General features: G+C 42.7%; 1 protein-coding gene across 6 annotated transcripts in view; it reads right to left on the bottom strand.

The window, feature by feature from the left end:
* Positions 1–727: 727 nt before the first annotated feature.
* LOC133823227 (uncharacterized) overlaps positions 728–20,911 on the bottom strand; it is a 36,654-nt gene continuing 16,470 nt past the window's right edge. For 3 of the 6 annotated variants that reach the window (XR_009888193.1, XR_009888192.1, XR_009888194.1), the window contains 2 exons: positions 18,404–18,860; positions 18,267–18,326 (listed from right to left, as the gene is read on the bottom strand). Coding sequence is in view for 3 of the 6 variants with exons in the window: in XM_062255879.1 (XP_062111863.1) it covers positions 17,982–18,326 (345 nt within the window). In the remaining 3 variants the exon portion in view is untranslated. Of the gene's footprint in view, positions 970–17,366; positions 18,327–18,403; positions 18,861–20,911 lie in introns of those variants that run through there. The other 3 variants (XM_062255879.1, XM_062255880.1, XM_062255883.1) reach the window with 2 other exon arrangements.

Genomic DNA, 20,911 nt, shown 5'->3' with positions numbered 1-20,911 from the left:
CCGAGTTCATTCACCAAGGAAGATATCTTGGTGGTGGAGTCTTCTCCTGGATCCCACTTGATGGGATCCATCTCCTGAAGTGAATTGTCTGCCATCATAATTTACATCCTAGAGGGTATAGAATGAGTGTGGTCAGGAAGATGATGCAGGCCTGCACATTAGTTCTGGCCCCTTTACTATGCTTGCGCTACTTGCCCGTCATCAGGCTTGGTATGATCTAGGCCATCCGGGTTTCCTTAATCATTGTTCACTAGTCCCAGGTTGGGCCCAGACCTCTTCTGAGGGCCCATGGACCCGCTCGACCATGCCACGTGTCATAAGTCAAAAATATGGATAACAACATGCATATCTAATCATATTATCATATAACTCACATAATCACGTAATTACACACAAATATATCTCACGTAAACATACAATTCAATAAATTTCCATCCAGGCCCCCTAATCAAGGCCCTAAGCTTTATTAGGTAATTCAGGACATTACACATATATTATCATTCATAATAACATTCATACACAACTCACCACCTCATTCTTATATACTAGTAGGTGCCCGAAATGCAGGGCGCTACAGCCTCATTGGTGGAATGGTTATGTTGAATGTAACGCCCTGGATAACCAAGACTATTACACTGTGTGTTTAAAATAGTGCTTAACCTGCTAAGCAAGTTGTTTGAACTTAAATGTGTAATTAAAAACTAACTCAAGGTCAAGTAATAAAAGATTTGGTCAACAAAATGATTATTTTTCATTAAAATATTAAGTTTGTACATGGGATCCCAAAAATCAGTTTACAGACTTGTAAAAGATAAACAGATACAATTTAGCCAACCTAAGCGGCAAAACAGGGTTTAACCCTAGTTCCTCCCAAGCTATCCCGACTGTGACGATCGAGCAGGCTGCATATGTACACACCGCCCTTGAAGCCCTCCAACACATGGTTGGTCCAACTATCAACTCCCTTACCTGCACCACGTAGCACCCGTGAGCCAAGGCCCAGCAAGAAAACTTAAAAACAACAAACATATACAACACAAGAGCGATTAATAAACTTCAAACCAATTAATTCAATTAATCAACAGAATACAAGTTGTTGACCCTGATTTTGGTCAACTGACACGGAGTCAAAATTGCTTGATGTGGACAGAAATGTTGAAATGAGAATAATGACAAAAACAATAAAACACACAGGAATTTATAGTGGTTCGGCCCCAGAATCTGGTAATAACCTACGTCCACTTGAGCTGTTATTGATATAAGATTCAAAGGAGTGATCAAAAAACTAGCGTTCAATGAGTTTCACAAACCTCTGAAGAACAAAGCAATATATATCGAATGTGATAGCTCTAATACACTTGTAAAACTCTAATCTCAAATAATTAGAAAGCCAAAAGTCCCTTCCCTTGAGCTATCCTTCTCTATTTATAGGCTCAAGGAAGATTACATTAATTTGTTACAGATATTCTTTCCTAAATAATCGAATACTCAGGAAATCATGGGAGATAATTTCGGATATGATTATAACTGCATAAGATTTTCTCCAAATATAGCGAGTATACGATCAGGCTGGTCGTATATAAAGATTGAGCGTTGCACTATAGACATATCTTTCTGGTCGATGGTCGAACAAGACTCTTGCCAGATGTCAGCCACGTGTACTAAACGTCTGCCATGTCATCCATGCCTGTTTTTGGATAACACAAGTATCAAGCTAGGCAATGATTAGCATATACTTTCACATATAACTCAAACTATCATATGAATATTTAGGTGTCGGCGCCCTTAGGCCGAGGCCTCTAGTTACTTAGCTGACCTCGACACGCTTAGGCTGAGCCCTTTGATTATTAAGTTGACCCTGGCTCGCTTAGGCCAAGTCCTCTGATTATTTAGCTGACAACGGCTCACTTGGGCCGAGCTGCATCCAATACGCTTATCATCAACCCTGACACCCTTAGACTGTACTGTCATATCCCACATAATAGATATAGAACTCATAGAACGCATATATTCAATTACAGGGAATCTAAGTCCCAATGACAACCACATGGGTGTAGCTTTCTTACCTCAAGTCCCGAGCAGCTAGCATATGGTATCCCCGAGCACGATCCCTAATCCTTGAGCCATTACGGTATAACCTAGTCACAATGCGATAAAGGATAACTATCATTCTCTAATCCAAATAAATATTTTGGAAACAAATACTAGCCTTCAGGACCTTGAATTCTAGTAAACCGAGTAGTAGAATTCATCCCGAGCGCTTAGGTTTAAAATCTCATGCCTCACTGAGCTAAAAACAATAGATCCCTTTATTTTCCATTTAGGGTCACGACTTGCCCTTTAAATTCGTGGCCCGCCCCTTAAACAGAGGCAAAAGCCTCCCTGCTAGAGGACACGGGTTGCGACTTGCACCCCTTAGGTCGCAGTGCACCTAGGAGAAACAGAGGCATCCAACCCCTTTGAGCATGTGGGCTGCAGTGCTTGAAGAACACGGTCGCGACCCAGGCCCCCAAACCCATAAAATCCAGCCTTTTCCTCTGCGTTTTTCCCAGCCACACTCATAAATTTAATCCCAATTATCATCCAAACTCATAATTGAACCCAGAATTCTTACCCTTATATCCCAACTATCATAACTAACCTATAACAAATTTCTTACACCCATCAAACACCCCAAACCAGTCAAACCCAGAATTCATGCACTCTCTAAATCTCCACAACATTTCAGCAGAATTCATAAATTTAAAGGTTAGAATCTTACCCTTGTTTAAAGCTTCAATCCTTAGATACCTCTTGCCCACTACCAATTTCAACTCCTAAATCCGTAAGCTTCAATTCCCAAACTTTCCAGCTTAAAACCAAGCTCCTCCCTTCAGTACATCATGGCTTCTAACACAAGAGAGAGAGAGAGAGAGAGATATAGAGGGAGAATTCGTGAAGGAGAAAGGAATAGAAAAACTGAGGCTGTTCCACTACATTCTGGTCACTTCCCTATAGGTTCTAAGTATATCCCTTGCCTAAACAAAGACCAATTTGCCCCTAAGCTTTCCCAACACTCTACTTAACTCTAGGGGTAAAGTGGTCATTTTCCCAATTCCCGCTAATTCCTCAAGTTATCTTACCAACTCCCATTTAATCTCGACATGTTCAAATAATTACCAAATACCTACTCGTTACTCAATAAACCTCAAATATACATTAACTTCCCAAAATACCCCTAGGATCTCCCCGAGCCGGGTGACTATTCCGCCAATCCGCTCACTAGGATTGCCTCGAGCCGTAAACTACAAATATATCCACATGATAATGTGGTCTCAATCATTTACTCACATATAATAACATTTATGCACGCAACGGACCAATATTACAAATATGCCCCAACTATCAAGAATGGGCCCACATGCATATTTAATACAAATAAACATGCATTTAAATATATTCATTTCATCATATATACCATGCATGCCACATAGTCACACATTTAACCAACTAATCACACATATATCCAGTTATGCCCTCCTGAAACGCTAATCAAGGCATTAAACCCTATTAGCATTTTTGGGACGTTACAACTATCCCCTCCTTACTGAAATTTTATCCTTGAAATTTATTCAAACACTTCAAGATACAAATCCCATATATCTGACTGTAACCACAGATTCCAATCCTTTACATTTTTGTCCTTCAGTAACACTCTCACTAGAGTTACAGTCTTATTCCATAAGATCTTATCTCCTTATCCTAATTCCATTAGGGTCTCCTCACCTTATTAGCGGTGATTATCATACATTTCCTTCTTTGACATTGGCACCAACAACATTCAAAAGCCACCACCATTACTAGGGTAAGGCTAATCTGTAGGCCCCTAGCCTAGTCCTCGGTAAGATCTTAGAAATCTTATTAAATTGGTAGTCAAAACTCCTTTTTCTTTCCCAAAATATCATATTCTTTCTTGTCTACAATATTTGGAGAAATACCAAGTCTCTCGTCCTGGAACTTCATGTTCCCATATTTGAAATTTGCGAACTCTTATGTCCATTCAAATAGGCAGACACTTCCGCCCTAACAACCCTAATAACTCCATTGGTTTCTCCGAACCAATACTGAACCACAATATTCTCTGTCTTTCATTTCATTACATGGAGCAAGTACTTCTCGCTCTCTACCTTACTATATCTTACGCAGAGTCACCCTAGTCGTTGACCAGCATTCACCACTGTGACTATTCAATCAAGGAACTGTACTTATCTCAATGCCCCAAACACTTGCACATTCGATGTATAATTCTTCAAAATCTGAGTCACTTCTCCAAATTGTCAGTTTATCTAAAGGGAACCAGTAATTCTAAGTCTCAATCTTATACTCTTTATCTCCAACATCCTTTCCAAAACTTGGGAAATAAATTATCTTAGTCGGACACCATCGACCTTGGTGTCCCACGGAGACATACAGTCTCCCTTCACCCATACGCATTACTATGATACTCGTTCACATGAACCAAAGTGTGTTAACTCAATATGTTGAGTCGCAACCTTTCATGTCCAACCTTCTTACTTGCCACCTAATGTGTTCCACTACTATACCTTTTCTCTTCCAATATATAGATTTTAGATCTTAACATCCATTTAAACTTCCTAATTACAATATCCATAAGGAGGTAGTACAATATTCATCTAGAATCTCCACCTCAACACCAGGTTTCATCGGATCACTCATCCGATCTTCATATCTTAATTCATTCATACTACAATAGTAGGATCCTGAACCATTCCTACAAGATCTTCTCTCTGAATTTCATTGTCCATAGAGAAATATATGTCCACTATCAACTGCAGATACTATATCAATCTTGATCGTTACTTTGTCTGACTTTACTAGTGTCTTATCCAAGTAGCACAGATCTTTCCAACTTAGGAGGTCAACTTCCATACTAATGTTCCCTTATGAAATCAAGGGTTTCCAATATGAATCACTCATTAATTTCTAATAGGTATTGGTCTCAAGGTTATTCCTCTACAGATGACCAAACGCTCAAATCCTTTGCATTAATACATTCTCTTTTATTCCGTGGGTGCCAGCACTGCATCTTAACTATGGTTATCTAGCATTTTGTCAACTTAATGCTTCATTTATAACATTCTTGTTCTTATTCTTTCATCTACCGTGAAGCATGAACAACCATCCTTTCAGTCTATACCTAGGCGGGTCTTAGTCTTTGATGCACCGCCTTATAGTTTCATGTCTCAAGAAAAGAAAATATCCTTCACGTTTCCCTTCCGTATCCACCCATTGCATACGGATTCTAATACCATATGGTGCTAACCAATCCTTATTCTATCTTCTGAAAATCTGATACAAAACTATCCATTCACTCCAACTTTAGGTTCTTGTGTCATCCTAACCCTGGGTGTAGCTGTCCTCGAAGATGCTTCAAGTAGTGACTGACGTGTCCTACTAGTCTCACTGTACCTCTCACCCCTCAAGCGTTCTTCGGTAATTTCCTTGTGACTTCTGATTGAATTCCTTCATACATGATCCCATCACTTCCTATAACGTGATTTTGAATACCTTTAAAGAAATCGAAGCTTACACTTTCTGGAGCCTTACCTGAAACCCTGCTTCATCAGTCTTAGTATTATCAATGTAGTAGTCATTTGCGTTATGCTTCTAACTGGGAGTAGACCAACACATTCCTAACCAATCTGGATGTGGCTCATCTAAGTCATTCCTGTGCTCTCTACTTGTCAAACCTACCTGTGTCGTTGAAGCATTGGTCAGTTAAGAGCCTTCACTGATAATCTATCATATCCTACTTGGTGCAAGAAGTAATTCCTAAAATGTCTCTTTCCTTGATCCTCAACTGGCAATAATCATATCGAAGATCAATTCCTAAGAACATTGTCCTATCTTGCAACTGGGAAGTTGAACCCTTCATCCTTAACAGGCGATGTCGACGTGTCTCATGATACGATGCTCCATCTGATCCATCCTCAAATCAAATACTTCTTCAACTAAACCATTAATTATTTTTGCCAACTAATATCATTCTTCATGATGTCCCTGATACCGAGTCTATCCATACTCAAAGCCCGTAGCGTACCCAACTCTATGCACCCATCTGAAACCTTACTAGCTAATCCAGTTTCCATTCAGTCTAACTGATATATTCCAGGTGATATCTACCCCAATGTCTAGGCATCCCTTATATGCAATCGGGTCCTTCTCTTCCAAATCCAGACATCATTACCATCTCCTACAATCCATGGTTTTCCCTTATTTAATCGGTTAGCACCTACTCAGGCTCATATCAAAACTCTCATATGACGAGCTCAATAACTTTTACCATAAACCTTTTACCACTTATATTCCAATTATTCTCTTGAAAGTTACCAACTCTTCTCCAGCAGGCACTAATATCTTAAGCCTCATTGTATAACAACCTTGAGGCATGTACTTCATATATGAATCTTTTATGGGAGATACACAGCACTGAATTCTTCCAGCTCATTGTATAACAAAGAACGAGGACCAACTAGTCACTCGGTCACCTTCGAGGGACTATCCTCAAGCTCTGACTGTAATGAGGCAGACCAGTCCTTCCTTCCCTAATCTCAGGAAATTCTCCCTAACGTGCTTAACTATTGCATGTAGAATACATGCCTTCACTTAGCGTCCTCCTAGATAACGTCTCCCGCATCTGGTGCATACTAAATAACTTTACCAGGCCTCATCGCCGCCCTAACAGCTAACTTGTAAATTATAACCCTTCCTGTCAAAACCAGGAGTAGTAGAACTATCAGGGGTCCTTCTTGTCTAGTTACTGGGCATTTTCCCTTACTTAATCCCGCAAATGGGAATACCATTACCTGCGCTCCTTGACCTACGGTATACACACTCCATATCTCATCTCTTATGTCTTTAATAACAAGGCCCTCCCTACTGCCCGAGCATAGATGAAAATATCATGCATTGGAGCGACCTCAATGCTCAGGGCCATCCTAGAGCTCAGTCTTCATCAAACTAAAAGCGGATCTAACCAACCCACCAAATTCATTGACATACTCTATTGTTGTCTTACCATTCTGAACAGAGTTCGTAAACTCATTAGTCTTCGTAGTTCAAATCACTGTCTGAATTTCCTCCCAACCCATCATGACAACATTCCAGGTCTGGAGTACTATTTCCCACCACATCAGGTCATCCTTCTACTGCATATGCATGGCGTAACTACTCTATCATGACCTAACATTCTCATATCATCAAGGACAAAGTTAATCATGCCCATCCATTGATCAGTTCCTAAGCAAACCCAAACCTTCCTCAAAAACTAGAGGATAAATCTTATAACTTCGTTCATACAATAACTCTAATCTATTTCCATCCTCAGGATGAACCAACACTAGTTCCATTACTGTCAAGACATACGAAACAGTGTTTCCCCAACGGAACCTGCTATCTCAACCATCTAATTCCCTTGTCCTGATCTAGCAGCCTTACTCGCATACCAGCAAACATCTGCTGCGAATTCCAGGGGTAGATGGAGGTTTCCAACCCTAACTATCATCTACAGCCCCCATTCTAGCAATACCAGGTCCAATAATTATCTTAAGTACATACATTCTAAATCAGTTCGTAACCCCTCAGCCCTGATATTCATATCCAGAATCATCCCACGGGCAAGTCCAAACAATCACAATAATCGCAAACACAATATACATATCAAAACACCAATCTACATTACCCATGCATTAATTATCAAATTCCATTACTACCAAATATACTCATACGCATCATGCTTTCTCTATATTAACTCGCAGATAAGGCATATTGTTACACCCAGATTTCGAGAATAGGAACCTTGATCTCGAAATCCAGGTTCATAAGGTGTATGCTCAAAATAAGCAAGGTCATTATTAGGTCCATCGGTCAGAGATTTCGTGAGCTCGAATAATATGTAGCCTCGAAGGTGTTTCGAGCTTATAAAGTGAACTCGGGACCTACAATAAGGGTTCAACACTTGTATAAGTTTCTTGATGCATTTCTTGACCTCAGAGAAAACCGAGCTCGAGAGGTGTGAGCTCGAAGGTGATGGCTTCATCAATGGTTACTTGCTGGAAGCATAGGCGAAGTGAGATGACGAGCTCATAATAGGCAAACGGTCTCGAAGGCGCATGGATCTGGTGTCTAAGCTAGTTGGTTATGTGTGAACGTATTTATTGTTGTAAATTCCCTATGTTTAAGGAATATGATGTAATTAGTTACTCAATCCCGCATTCTATGGGATATTACCGGGTACATAGAAAATAATGTATTTATTGGCATTATATTATTTGATTTACAAAATATCTTCCCGAAATATGTGGGAACGAATCCTGAACCTTCTCTATAAATAGAGATGTAAACTTCACTTGTGGAGAAAAACATTGAGATTGAGAGAGAAAACTCTGGGCAACTATTCTCTTAAAGTTTCCAGAAGACTCCAAAGAGCTAATAATATAGACTCGTGGACAAGGCAGATTTTAACTACTGAACCACGTAAAAAGATCTTGTTTTCTTTCTTTTTATTCATTTCCTCTTGTATATTCTTGTTTAATTTCTCTCCTTTTTTAAGTTGATGAAAAACGGCGTCAACAGTTTGGTGCTTTCATTGAGAGCCACTAAATAGTGTGTTAGTCTGTTTAGTCAGAGAGCCTCTCGGAACAGCAATGGCCGCAGAAAACAACCCCAATATACCTGAGGAGGGAATTCCTCATGATGAAGAGTACCCCGACGACCTGGAAAGTAGCCTATGGTGGATCCCGATCCCAACGAAAGGCGTGACTCATCCAATTCTCGGGGACCACCTGCTCCTAGGGCTGACAAGGACATGTATTATAATCCCGAGAGATATGTTCCAATTGTTGAACTTGAGAATCGCCAACGGCGCAAACAGTTGGCAGAAGCTACAAAACGCAATGAGGAGCTAGCCAGAATAGCTGCGGAAGCACAGGCGCCTCCTCGAGACACTCAGGCCCCACCTCGTAGGCCAAAGGGACGCCCTCGCAAGAATACGGCTGCCAGGAGGGTGGAACCAGCACCACCACCAACATCCCATTCTGTCCAGCCGAGACCCCGAAGGAGCAACCAGGCTGAGGCTACTGCCAACCCAACTGCAGAAGCACAAACGGGAATGGGGAATAACCAAGCCCCCTCAGTGACTTGGAACGCAAATCCTGGTGTTGCGCAGAACGTCCCGGAACCTAACTGGGCAAATTTCGGACCATCAAGGCCCAACAATGGGAGACAACCACCTTCTCCCATAAGGCACCCGCCATCACCAATAAGGCATCCCTCACCAATCCAGGAAGTTCTGCGACCTGCCCATCAAAATAGGGATCGTCAGGCTAGACGCGGACAAAGAAATGAAGGAGAAGCTACCCAAGATCGCAAGGCCCCTCAGCCTACTAGAAGCCAAATGTCATGATCACAAGCTGCTGGGACAAGGAGACAAGCAGGAGACCCACCTCGTAATCACCAAGCAGCAAGCTATGTAAGTGAAAGCTCGGATTACACTGGGTCTGTGAGCATTTATGACACGGAGCCAAGGAATGTCAGGAATCAAGGAGATCACCCTGACCTATGGGAACATGTAAACCATAATCGGGGACGTGATAATCCCCCGAACCCAGATCTACGAGATCATCTAAATGGCCACAAACAGCCGATTTACAATCCTACACTGAGACAGCGAGCTGGAGTTGTTATCAATGATAACCAGCCCCCTCAGGTCCAAGTTATGCCGCCCGTAGATCCTGTCCAAGAAAGGATTGAACAGTTGGAGAGAGCATTCAGGCTTGTACAGAACAAGCGTAGCCGGGAAAGGGATGAAGAGTTCGATGAGGAGCTCAAACCATTCACCCCACATATCTCTAACAACCCGTTTCCTCAAGGGTTCAAAATTCCTCATGTCCCGCCATTCGATGGAAATTCGAATCCATACAACCACCTGAGCACGTTCAACACAATTATGCGAGCCAACAATGTAGGCTACGAGCTCAGGTGTATGCTGTTGCCAGCCACTCTTACATGACCAGCAAAAAACTAGTTCAAAAGACATTCGATCGCATCCTGGGATCAATTGTCGAGAGATTTCAAGAAACAATTTAAGGCTATGGTCAGCATTAGGCCCGAGGCTTCATCCTTAACCAATGTCTGATAGCAGTCGAACGAATCACTGAAAGGTTACCTCGCAAGTCTTAACCTAGAAGTGGCTCAAGCTCGAGATGTCGATGATAGTGGTCATTTAATGACAGTTCGAGCCAGTGTAATGCCAGGAACTCCTCTCTGGGAAGACTTACAAAGGAAACCTGTCAAGTCTTTAACCGAGTTCAATCGAAGAGCCTAGAAGTTTGTTAATGTAGAGGAGGAGAGGTTAGCACTGAATATGACCTTTCAGCCCGTAACTACAACAACAAACACAAATTCTGCTTCGACCTCGGTGGACCCCACAACTTCAAAACCTCCCGTAGGAAACCCTTCCAAGAGAAAGAAAAACGAAGGGAATAACCCCAAGGCGGGTGGAGGAAAGAAGAAGAAAGGGGAAAGATACTTCTCTGTATACAAAGTGTATACTGAGCTCAATGAGTCTCGGGAGAATATCTACCTGGCCAATGAAAACCAGGTCCCATTCAGACGACCTGACCCCATGAGGAACCAAAGGGCAAAAAGAGACTCTAGTAAGTACTGTAGATTCCACCGGGATATCGGGCATACAACCAATGAATGTCAACAATTAAAAGATGAGATCGAAGGATTGATCTCGAGGGGTCATCTCGGGCAATACGTAAGAAATTGAAATCCCAACCAAGCTTCTACCAGCCAAAGGATAGTAGCCGCACTGCCTGCCCAGAACAGTAACTCCCGAGCTCAGGAGGATGAGCGACCCCCTCCAATTGATGGAGAAGATGTCATAACAATCTCGGGGGACCCCATATTGCAGGATTCGACAAGAATGCCCAAAAAAGGTATGTAAATGAGCTCAAAACTATTGACGGTTCCCCCTACAAACCCAAACCAAGAGCTCTGAAACAACAAAGGGTTGAAACTCAACCCAGAACTTTCATCGAAGAGGACGCGTCTCATGTCCAGTTTCCCCTTAATGACCCCCTGGTCATAACCCTCTAGCTCGCGAACAAGAGGGCACACTGAGTCCTGATTGATAACTGAAGCTCGATGAATATTCTCTATAAAGCCACTCTAGAAAAGATGGGACTCACGATTCGCGACCTAAAATCCTGTGCAACCACGCTGTATGGTTTTTCAGGAGAAGGGATTGCTTGTATGGGATCCATTGAACTCCCTGTGACCTTAGGAGACTATCTAGTCTCTGTGACCAAGATGATGGAGTTTGTTGTGGTGGATCTTCCATCTACCTGCAATGTACTGCTTGGGAGACCCGCCCTAGTGGGGCTAGGGGCAGTTTCATCTGTTAGGAATTTGGCCATCATGTTCGCGACTTCTGGTGGCATCGAGACTTTGAAAGGGGACCAACTTGCGAGAAGGGAATGCTATAGCATTTCCATTAGAGGGAAGAAACAAACAAGTGCACAGGCACTTGTCATAATCCAGAACAAGGACGGAATGGTCTTCGAGATAGATGAAGAGATCAACCCCATAATAGAGGAAAGGGCTGACCTCGAACCACTAGAAGAGCTCGAAGAGGTCAAGCTCGAAGAATTCGATTCCACAAAGACTGTGAAGGTAGGAAAAAACCTTACTGAAAAGGTGAAGTAGAAATTAATTTGCTTCTTAAAGAGAACCAGGATGTCTTCACATGGTTGCATTCGGACATGGTAGGGATAAGTCCAAATGTGATAAGCCATGCACCTAATTTTGACAAGAGCTTCCCCCCGAAGCAACAAAAATGAAGATTCATGGACGACGATAGAAAGAAAGCCCTAAAGGAAGAAGTTGACAGGTTAAAGGAAAATCGATTCATACGAGATGCCTTCTATCCTGATTGGATCGCCAATCCATTGTTGGTTTCGAAACCCAACGGAACGTGGCAAACCTGCATCGACTACTCCGACCTCAACAAGGCATGCCCCAAGGATTGTTTTCCCTTACCTCGGATCGATCAGCTTGTAGATACCACGGCAGGTCATGGCCTCATGTCGTTCATGGATGCCTATTCTGGATATAACCAGATTGTCATGCATGCGATGGACCAAGAACATACGAGCATTGTGATCGATAAAGGACTATACTACTACAATGTCATGCCTTTCGGGCTTAAAAATGCTGGAGCAGCATACCAAAGACTTGTGAGCAGAATGTTCTCTGAACAGATAGGTAACAACATGGAAGTTTATGTTGATGACATGCTAGTCAAGTCTAAACATAACAATAACCATGTGGATGACCTAAAAGAATGCTTTGTCGTATTACGAAAATACAACATGAAACTCAACCTGCAAAAATGCTCTTTCGAAGTATCTTCGGGAAAGTTTCTAGGTTTTATAGTAAACGCGCGAGGGATAGAGGTTAATCCTGACAATATCCAGGCATTAATCAATATGCCCTCACCTCAAAAGCATAAAGATGTCCATAGTTTAACTGGACGGATGGCGGCATTAAGTAGGTTTGTTCCGAAATCTACAGAACGTTGTCTTCCATTCTTCAACCTTTTGAGAGGAGGAAAAAAGTTTGAGTGGACAGATGAATGCGAGCTCGCATTCCAAGATTTAAAGAAGCATCTCGCGGAGCCTCTGATCTTTTCAAAACCTATCACAGGAGAAGTTTTATACTTGTATCTCACTACTACCGAGCACGCCATTAGTGTTGTGTTCGTCCGAGAAGACAAGAATGTATAAAAACTAGTATACTATGTCAGCAAAAGGTTACTGGGGACAGAATCGAGATACCCTTTAATGAAAAAACTGGCTCTCAGCCTGATCCACTCATCTCGAAAGCTCCGACCTTATTTCCAAGCACACCCTATCCATGTGTTGACTGACCAACCACTGCGACAAGTCTTGTCCAAACCAAAGGCCTCGGGTAGATTGTTGAAATGGGCAGTCAAACTCGGACAGATCGAGATCACATATCATCCGAGAAGGACCATAAAAGGACAGGCCCTGGAAGATTTCATTGTAGAATGTACTGGAATGTCCGACAACGAGGTTATATCCCCAGCCCGCGAACTGTGGAAACTTTATGTCGATGGATCTTCCAACAAAAATGGATCGGGGTAGGAATCATACTAATCACTCCAGCAAGAAATCATTTTCATTCCGCCTTGAGGTTCAACTTCGAAGCATCTAATAACGAAGCTGAATTTGAAGCATTATTAGCAGGACTTCGAATAGCCAAAGAACTCAAGGCAAAGGCAATACACTGGTACAGTGATTCGTAGTTGGTGGTCAACCAAATTTTAGGGGAATATCAGGCTCGTGGCATAAGGATGGCTGCATATTTAGAAAAAATCCAAGGCTGCACTTGAACAATTCAAGTTCTATGCCATAGAGCAAGTTCCCCAAGAACAAAACTCAAATGTGAACGCCTTAGCCAAGCTCGCTACGTCCAACAAGGCCGACACGCTAAACGTGGTCCCAATAGAGTTCCTGTCGACCCCCAGTATCAACGAGCCTGAAGAAGAAGACGTGTGCATGATCGACTCCGAACCAACCTGGATGACCCCAATAATTAATTACCTCGAAACTGACATTCTCCCAGCATAACGGAATGAGGCTCGAAAATTAATGTATCATATTCTGAGGTACACTATTGCGGAAGGAAGGTTGTATCGAAGAGGATATTCTATGCGACTACTCCGATGTGGACTCCACCCGAGGCAAAGAAAATCCTAGAAAAAATTCATGAAGGATTTTATGGAGACCACACTAGGGGGCATAGTCTGTCGAAGAAAATTATAAGACAATGATACTTCTGGCCTACTGTCAAAGCAGATGCATTCGAATATGTCAAGAAATGTGATAAATTCCAGTGATTTGCTACAATTCCATGAGCTCCACCATCTGAGCAAACCATGATGACCTCCCCATGGCCATTTGCGGTATGGGGAATTGATCTCATAGGTTCGTTACCAACCGGAAAAGGTGGAGTAAAGTATGTTGTGGTCGCGGTTGATTATTTTACAAAATGGACCGAGGCTGAGTGTAACGCTCTACTTCCTTAGAGTCGTTACTAAGTGAGTTTAAAAACGTGCTTCCAACTCGCTAATCGAGGTTTTAGGTCAAACAGTGTAATTAAGCCATAAACAAAGGAAAAACTTTAGAAATAATAATTTCCATAGTAAATCATAAAAGTTTTACACTTGGGATCCCAAAATACAGTTTAGAAATATTTACAACATATAAACTGAACCAAGTCGACTAAACGACAAAATCTAGGTTTATTTACAAGCATCTCCCAAAATCCTCTGGCTGTGGCAGCCAGGCTGGCCAAACATGTACACGCTGCCTCACGCCTGCTGTACTCATGGTTGGTTGACCTTCTCTTTACCCTTACCTGCACCACAGAGCATATGTGAGCCGAAGCCCAGCAAGAAAACCCACAAACAGATAACATATGCAACACATATATCAAGCATATAAACAGGCCACCAATGGGCTAAACACATACGGCCTAGCCGTCCCAGGCATTTACCAAGCCCTGGGTTCGCGGACCACACCGTGAGGATATCCCAGGTATCCTTTTAGGGACTCGCCCTGGCAACTCGCACTCCACGTGCTCAACGCTGCTCCCGGCCCCTTGTCATTCTTGGCCTTGCACTCAGCGTGCCCTTCGCCGTTCCCGGCCTCTGCCGTCCTCGGCCTACACCGTTCCCGGCTCTTGCCGATCATTCACACAATAGCGTTCATAGCATAACAAACAAATACAGAATTCTAGCTAATTCAATCAAAGGGCTACGCTCTGCAACTTAAACACCTTGGGCTCAGCCCTGCATACTAGTTCCATTCAGACACATTGGGCTCAGCCCTGCATACAAGCTCTATGGGAACAAGGGTTTTCTTACCTGAGTCCCGAGCTTTCCGAGCACCGATGCCTCGAGCACAGTCCTCTAACTTGAGCCTCGCCGAAACCCTTGTCACAACACATTAACAATATCCATCCATCAAGTTCTAATCCAATAAATAACTTCGAGCCATAACCCTAACCTCCGAGACCTTGAATTCTATCAATCCGGGTGATAAAATCCATCCCGAGCCTTAGCCATTGAGTTCCCAAGCCTAAACACCCTTAAAAACACAAACTGGCACTAAGAGTCGCGACAACCTTAAGAGCCGCGGCTAGCCTCAAAACAGAGGCTAGCACACCCCTACAACACACACGGGCCGCAGCGCGCACACCAAGCGCCGCGGCGCACATGAACTTCTCAGCCACACTCAGCCGCACGCGCACATGGGCCGCAGCCCTCACCTCCGAACCCAGATTTTCTCACCATCCTTCCACACCTTTCCTCAAGCCAATCACCCAAAACCTGGCTAACAATCCTAGATAACCAACACATTTATTTCAGCTCAATAACAACACCAAGACCCCATTAAAATCTGCTCCAAAACTCAGCTAGAATACCCAAAAATAGATCAAGCTTAACTAACATGCAATCCCCAATAACCAGCAGAAATTCAAGACTAAACCTTAGTAATTAGAGCTTACCTTGCAGAGCTTAGTCCCTGAGTTTGATCCTCAATCCCCAAGCTTCAAGCTCCTAAGTTTTCTCAGCCCAATTCATTGCTTAAGCTAGCTTACACCAAAATTTCCTTGAGTTGTTCTTAGAGAATGAAGGAGAGAGATAGGAATGGTAAGAAGCTATCCTTAGTTCAGAAGAAAGGTGTAAGTCGGTTCCCAAAGCTTCTAATTAATTCTTCCTTTTTGTTTTATTCAGCTTAAGTCTATGTGGTTACCTCAAGGCTCGGGGTACCAAAACGTCCCTGAGGGCAAAATGGTAAATTTTCCCCAATATTCCCGCCTAGACATTCTATCCTCGAATATATCTCCAAATATTTATTTTCATGTCCCGATAATCCCATAACACACCGAGTACCCATATTACCCCTCGACTCGCCCCGAGTCGGAATCTCAACCCTGTTGTGACTCTCTGGCTAACTGCTCCTCGGGACTGTCTCGGATCGTGCTGCACAGACATATCACATATATATAACATTTATCACATTTATGCCCCTAATATCCAGACGGGGCCCACATGCACATTTAACTCAACTAAACATGCATCATTATCATATATACACATAAATCCACATATTAGCATATTAAATCTTTTATTGCCCTCCAGGCACACTAATCAAGGTCATAAGCCCGATTAGCAAATTCGGGTCGTTACACCGAGCCCCTGGCAACGATTACCTCGAAAAAAGTTCTATACTTTGTGGTAAAAAACATCATCTACCGATACGGAATGCCCAGAAAAATAGTATCATATAACGGTACTCAATTCGACAGTGAATTATTTACCCATTTTTGTGAAAAAAATGGAATGATAAAAAGTTTTTCCTCCGTTGCCCATCCCCAAGCAAATGGTCAGGTCGAAGCAATCAATAAAACCCTCAAAAGCTCAATGAAGAAGAGGTTGGAAGAGGCTAAAGGAAAATGGCCCGAGTTACCCCAAGTTTTATGGGCGTATCAGACCACAGCTCACACTTCAACAAGGCATACCCCTTTCTCCCTGCCATGTGGATGCGAGGCCATGTTACAAATTGAAGTTGAAATACCTACAATTCAAAGCCATGCTTACGATCAAGCCTTAAACCATTCCCAGCTTGAAATAAGTCTGGACCTAATTGAAGAAAGGTGAGATGAAGCTCAATTGAAGAATGCGGTATATCAGCAGCGAGCTACTCGATACTTCAATAAAAAGAATCGAGAAAGAAAGTTCGAATTAGGAGACTTAGTATTAAGACGTGCATTCTTAGTTATAAGGGACCCGTCTGCTGGCGTACTCGGACCTAATTGGGAAAGACCTTACCAAATCGAGTCCATTATTCAGCTGGGAGTATATAAATTGGCTAGATTAAATGGAGAATTGGTACAGCGAGCTTGGAACTGCAAGCATCTATGACCTTACTATCAATAGTGTAGGAATGATGTCTCATTGTAACCAAGCATGTTTGTTTTTATAGAATTTTATTAATTAATTTTTGATTTTGATCAAAGGTCATTTTCTTTATTAAATGTTGTATTTTTTACAAACTCTCTTAATTCAATAACCTATGGTCACACTCATAGGATATTAAGGGGGCATCAGTGGTATACAATAATACCATAAGTTTAAAAAAAATAACATAAAGTAAAAATTTCTGGATAGTTAACCCGACATGGAAATGTTGTATACACAAAAACTGGCAAAAATGTCTGGATCATTAACCTAACATGGAGGTTTTAAGTGTATATGAGCCAAAGCAATCTAGAGACAACCAGAAACGCGAGTTAAGATGATCTCAATACAATCAGAAATGCGAGCTAAGATGATCTGGATACAACCAGAAACGCAAGCTAAGATGATCTGGACACAACCAGATTATATATAAAAAAAGAATTTACAAGTGTATGGATTACATACCAAACACAACCTAAATAGGTTTGGAACAAACCAGCTAAAACTAATCGATGAAAGTTGGAACATAAATAAACCTACTTCGAGCTAAGTCGGGATCGAGGCTAGAATATTTTGCAAAAAGATAGTTACAACCTCACAACCTTAAGGAGCTACTCGAGGAAGAGGAAAAGTGACTAGAAAAGTAAGATATAACTAAACTACCTATCTTACATGCCATATAAGTACTTTCGAGTGCATTGTAAAAGTAAAGTCCGACCTTGACAAATAACGAGATCGGACATGGATACATCGAGCAAACCATGCATGAATGCATTGAAACTCAAACTTAAATCCAACAGATGTTTGTATGAATAAACAAACATAAAGGCAAACAATTAATGTAAAATGCTCAAAATATTTTGACCTAGAAATGTGGAGCAAAAATATTAAAGTAAAATCCGAGCATAAAATTAAAGACATCAAATGTAAAATGCTCAATTGCATGATTTTTCTTTTGCTTGAACTCTTCGAGAAGACAAGCCTTTTCACCCTCGAGTATCTCAAAGGTGTCTTCTTTCTCCGCCTCGAGCTTGGCGTTCATCTCTTCAATCTCCTTGATCCTCGAGTCCTTTTCCTTGAGCTCAGACTTTGGAGCCTTAAGCTCTTTAGCGAGCTTGAGCTGGAGATTCTTCGACTCCTGAGCATAAGACATGATCGAATGGACCTCATTGTTCAGCTTGTAGTTCAGCTGAGCAAATGTCGCAAGAGCCTGCGCACAAGAAAAACTGAGTTAGAATATATACCAAATAAAATTCAAACAGACATGTAAAAAAAAGAGTAAATTACCTAGGAGATAAGCTCGCTACCCTTGTCATAAAGGGTATTGGTATCCTGACAGTTGTTTAGAAACTGCCACTAAGGAGCGCCGAGATTGCTGAAGTTTTGGCCCACCTGAGACAAAACTTCCGAGCCGAGGGTGCTCTGTGGGTCCCAGCAGCCCTATCGATAACGTACTCACTAGAGTGAGTCGAAATCAACAATAGACGCTCACGAGTTAGAACCAGCTTCTTTGGAGCTGGAGCGGTTTCCTAGGAGGTTTGGATAATAGGAGGCAGGGGAAGAGTGACCTCGGGGTCTGCAGTAGCAGCTTGGCTCGGGCCCTGGGAGTCCAGAGGAGGGGTTGTCTCAGTCCTTTTAGGGACCTTAGAGGGTCGTCCCCCCTTCTGTGACGCCCTTGGGCGTTTGCTTTGTTTGGCTCCCGAGCGGCGATTGAGTACGTTTTCGAGGTCTGAGTCCATATCATCTGCATGAATGAGCCACAAGTTAGTTAACGAGCTCAAAAAATACTAAAAAGAAACAAAGATTCAAGCGACAAGAAACCTAACAGGAACTCTCCCCCGAGCTTGTGCTCAGCGACCAAGTAATCCCCCTATCTCTAGAGGAGGCTGGGGGAGTCCCTTCCCTATATGTGGAAGTTAACCTCGAAAGGTCTCTATAGTCGTTTGTTCCGTATTGAATGGCTACCCCATCCCAAACTTCATTTAAACTATACATAGTTTGGTATTTCCCTAGCCAACTATCGAATCTATGAACCCTTTCGTCTAACCAAGACCATACATGGAAATTATCCCTGGAATCTGGGAATAGGATCAGGGTGTCAGGTTTATATTTTAGAAGGGAAGGAGACCACAAAACCGAGCTGAGGATAACTTTACCTCTGTCACTCAAGCTCAAAGCCTCGTCATTTGCTTCATTTCCCGAGCACGGGAGTTTGTGACGACGAGCTATTAGAGAATGAACCCTTGAGCTCATTGCTCTTTGCCTCGGAGGAAGCTTATCATTGGAGAGTGGTACGTGCTCCCACATAGTGTATTTTTGGTAGGTGGCGTCTTCCATCGACTAATCCTGCTCCAGGAGGCAAGCAGGTTCAAAGCTTATCTTCGTGAAGAAGATAAGAGAGAGAACGCCTACCATACGGTAGCTAGAGCAAGGTTGTCTTGTGCTCCCTCATCGTGTCCGTAGGAGTGGGACGGTGATAGTTGGCTGAAGAAATGGATACATATCAATTAGTTCGAGCCTAAACATTAATCGAGTAAGAAAGGAAAGGGGGATATGTACTTACAAATTCGCTGAAACGAATAGAATTTTGAAGGAGCCAGGCCATTTAGTCCAAAAGAAGGCCAGCTTGAATTAAGGGGATGGTTGGGCATGTCTTCAAAGATCTTCTTCTCCTTGGGATAGCTCGACAAGTAGTAGAAGCCATCTCCTCCCCGAGCTCGGGAGGGGTTGCTTTTCAGGCAAAAGAGATACAGGATCTCTCTGGGTGAAGGTCCTTCCCACTTCAATTCGTGGTATAGCGACCTCAAGGCTGACAAGACCCTATATGAGTTGGTCTGGAGTTGGAAGGGCGCGAGCCCAACAAAATCCATAAAATCCTTAAAAAGGGATTTCAAGGGCTGTAGAGCCCCTGCCTTCATATGCTCGCAACTCCAGGCCGCGAGCTTAAGTTTATTGATGGGTCGACCATCACCCAGGGCATAGCAGCTTCGTTCATTTGAGGTAGGAGCTCGACACCTCAGGGAGCCAGACAGTCCTAGGCCGTGGTGAGCAAGAATGTCAAAGATTTGTCCCAATGAAGTTACCGAGTTCCAATAATGCTCGGCCTTGAAAAATTCCCCCTGGAGGTGGGGATGGCAGCAGGTTGCGAGGTGGACGGACAGTTTGATGAATCTTTCATCAGTGAGAAAGTAAGATCACCAGGCTTGTAAGCGACGGTTACTTTGAGCGTGGGGTCGAGAGGGATAGGTCTGAGCTTGGGGTCTGGGTCTGGATAGATTGCAACCCAGAATTTCTTCTTTTTCCTTTCCTCGACTTTGTCGATTTGGTGCCAGAAATGAGCTCGAATATCTTCCTGCTCGCACCACACTTTATATTCGCAAATTAGCTGCTAGTTTCGAGTGAAGGGAGATTTTGGACTTGGAGTTGTTGGAGAGTAAGGAATTGCGAGCACTGACCCCCACCGTTTCTCAGAATTCTGTGACATCTAGCAAGAAAGAAAATGATGAGGGTCAGGCATACAAGAATTCAGAGTATAACTTTAAGTAATTCGAGCTTGAGAACTCAAAGATCACGGAGTAGTCTCGAAAGGACAGGTCGAATTCGAGCAAGACCCTCGAACCATTGTAAGGTTCGGGCTTCGAGCATGCGTTCAACGCGAGGGTAGGAAAGTGTGGGTTCATTTTAAGAATCCCAGATTTTCAGGAGAAAAGGTGGCAGTTGCTCAAGAAGGTGATAATTTTGGAAATCATGCAAATTAAAACCCTAATTTTGTACCCCTTTTCTTGGTCTACACTA

This window comes from Humulus lupulus, chromosome 3 (genome assembly GCF_963169125.1).
Source record: "Humulus lupulus chromosome 3, drHumLupu1.1, whole genome shotgun sequence".
Lineage (NCBI taxonomy): Eukaryota > Viridiplantae > Streptophyta > Magnoliopsida > Rosales > Cannabaceae > Humulus > Humulus lupulus.
This window is presented reverse-complemented; position numbering and strand designations above follow the sequence as displayed.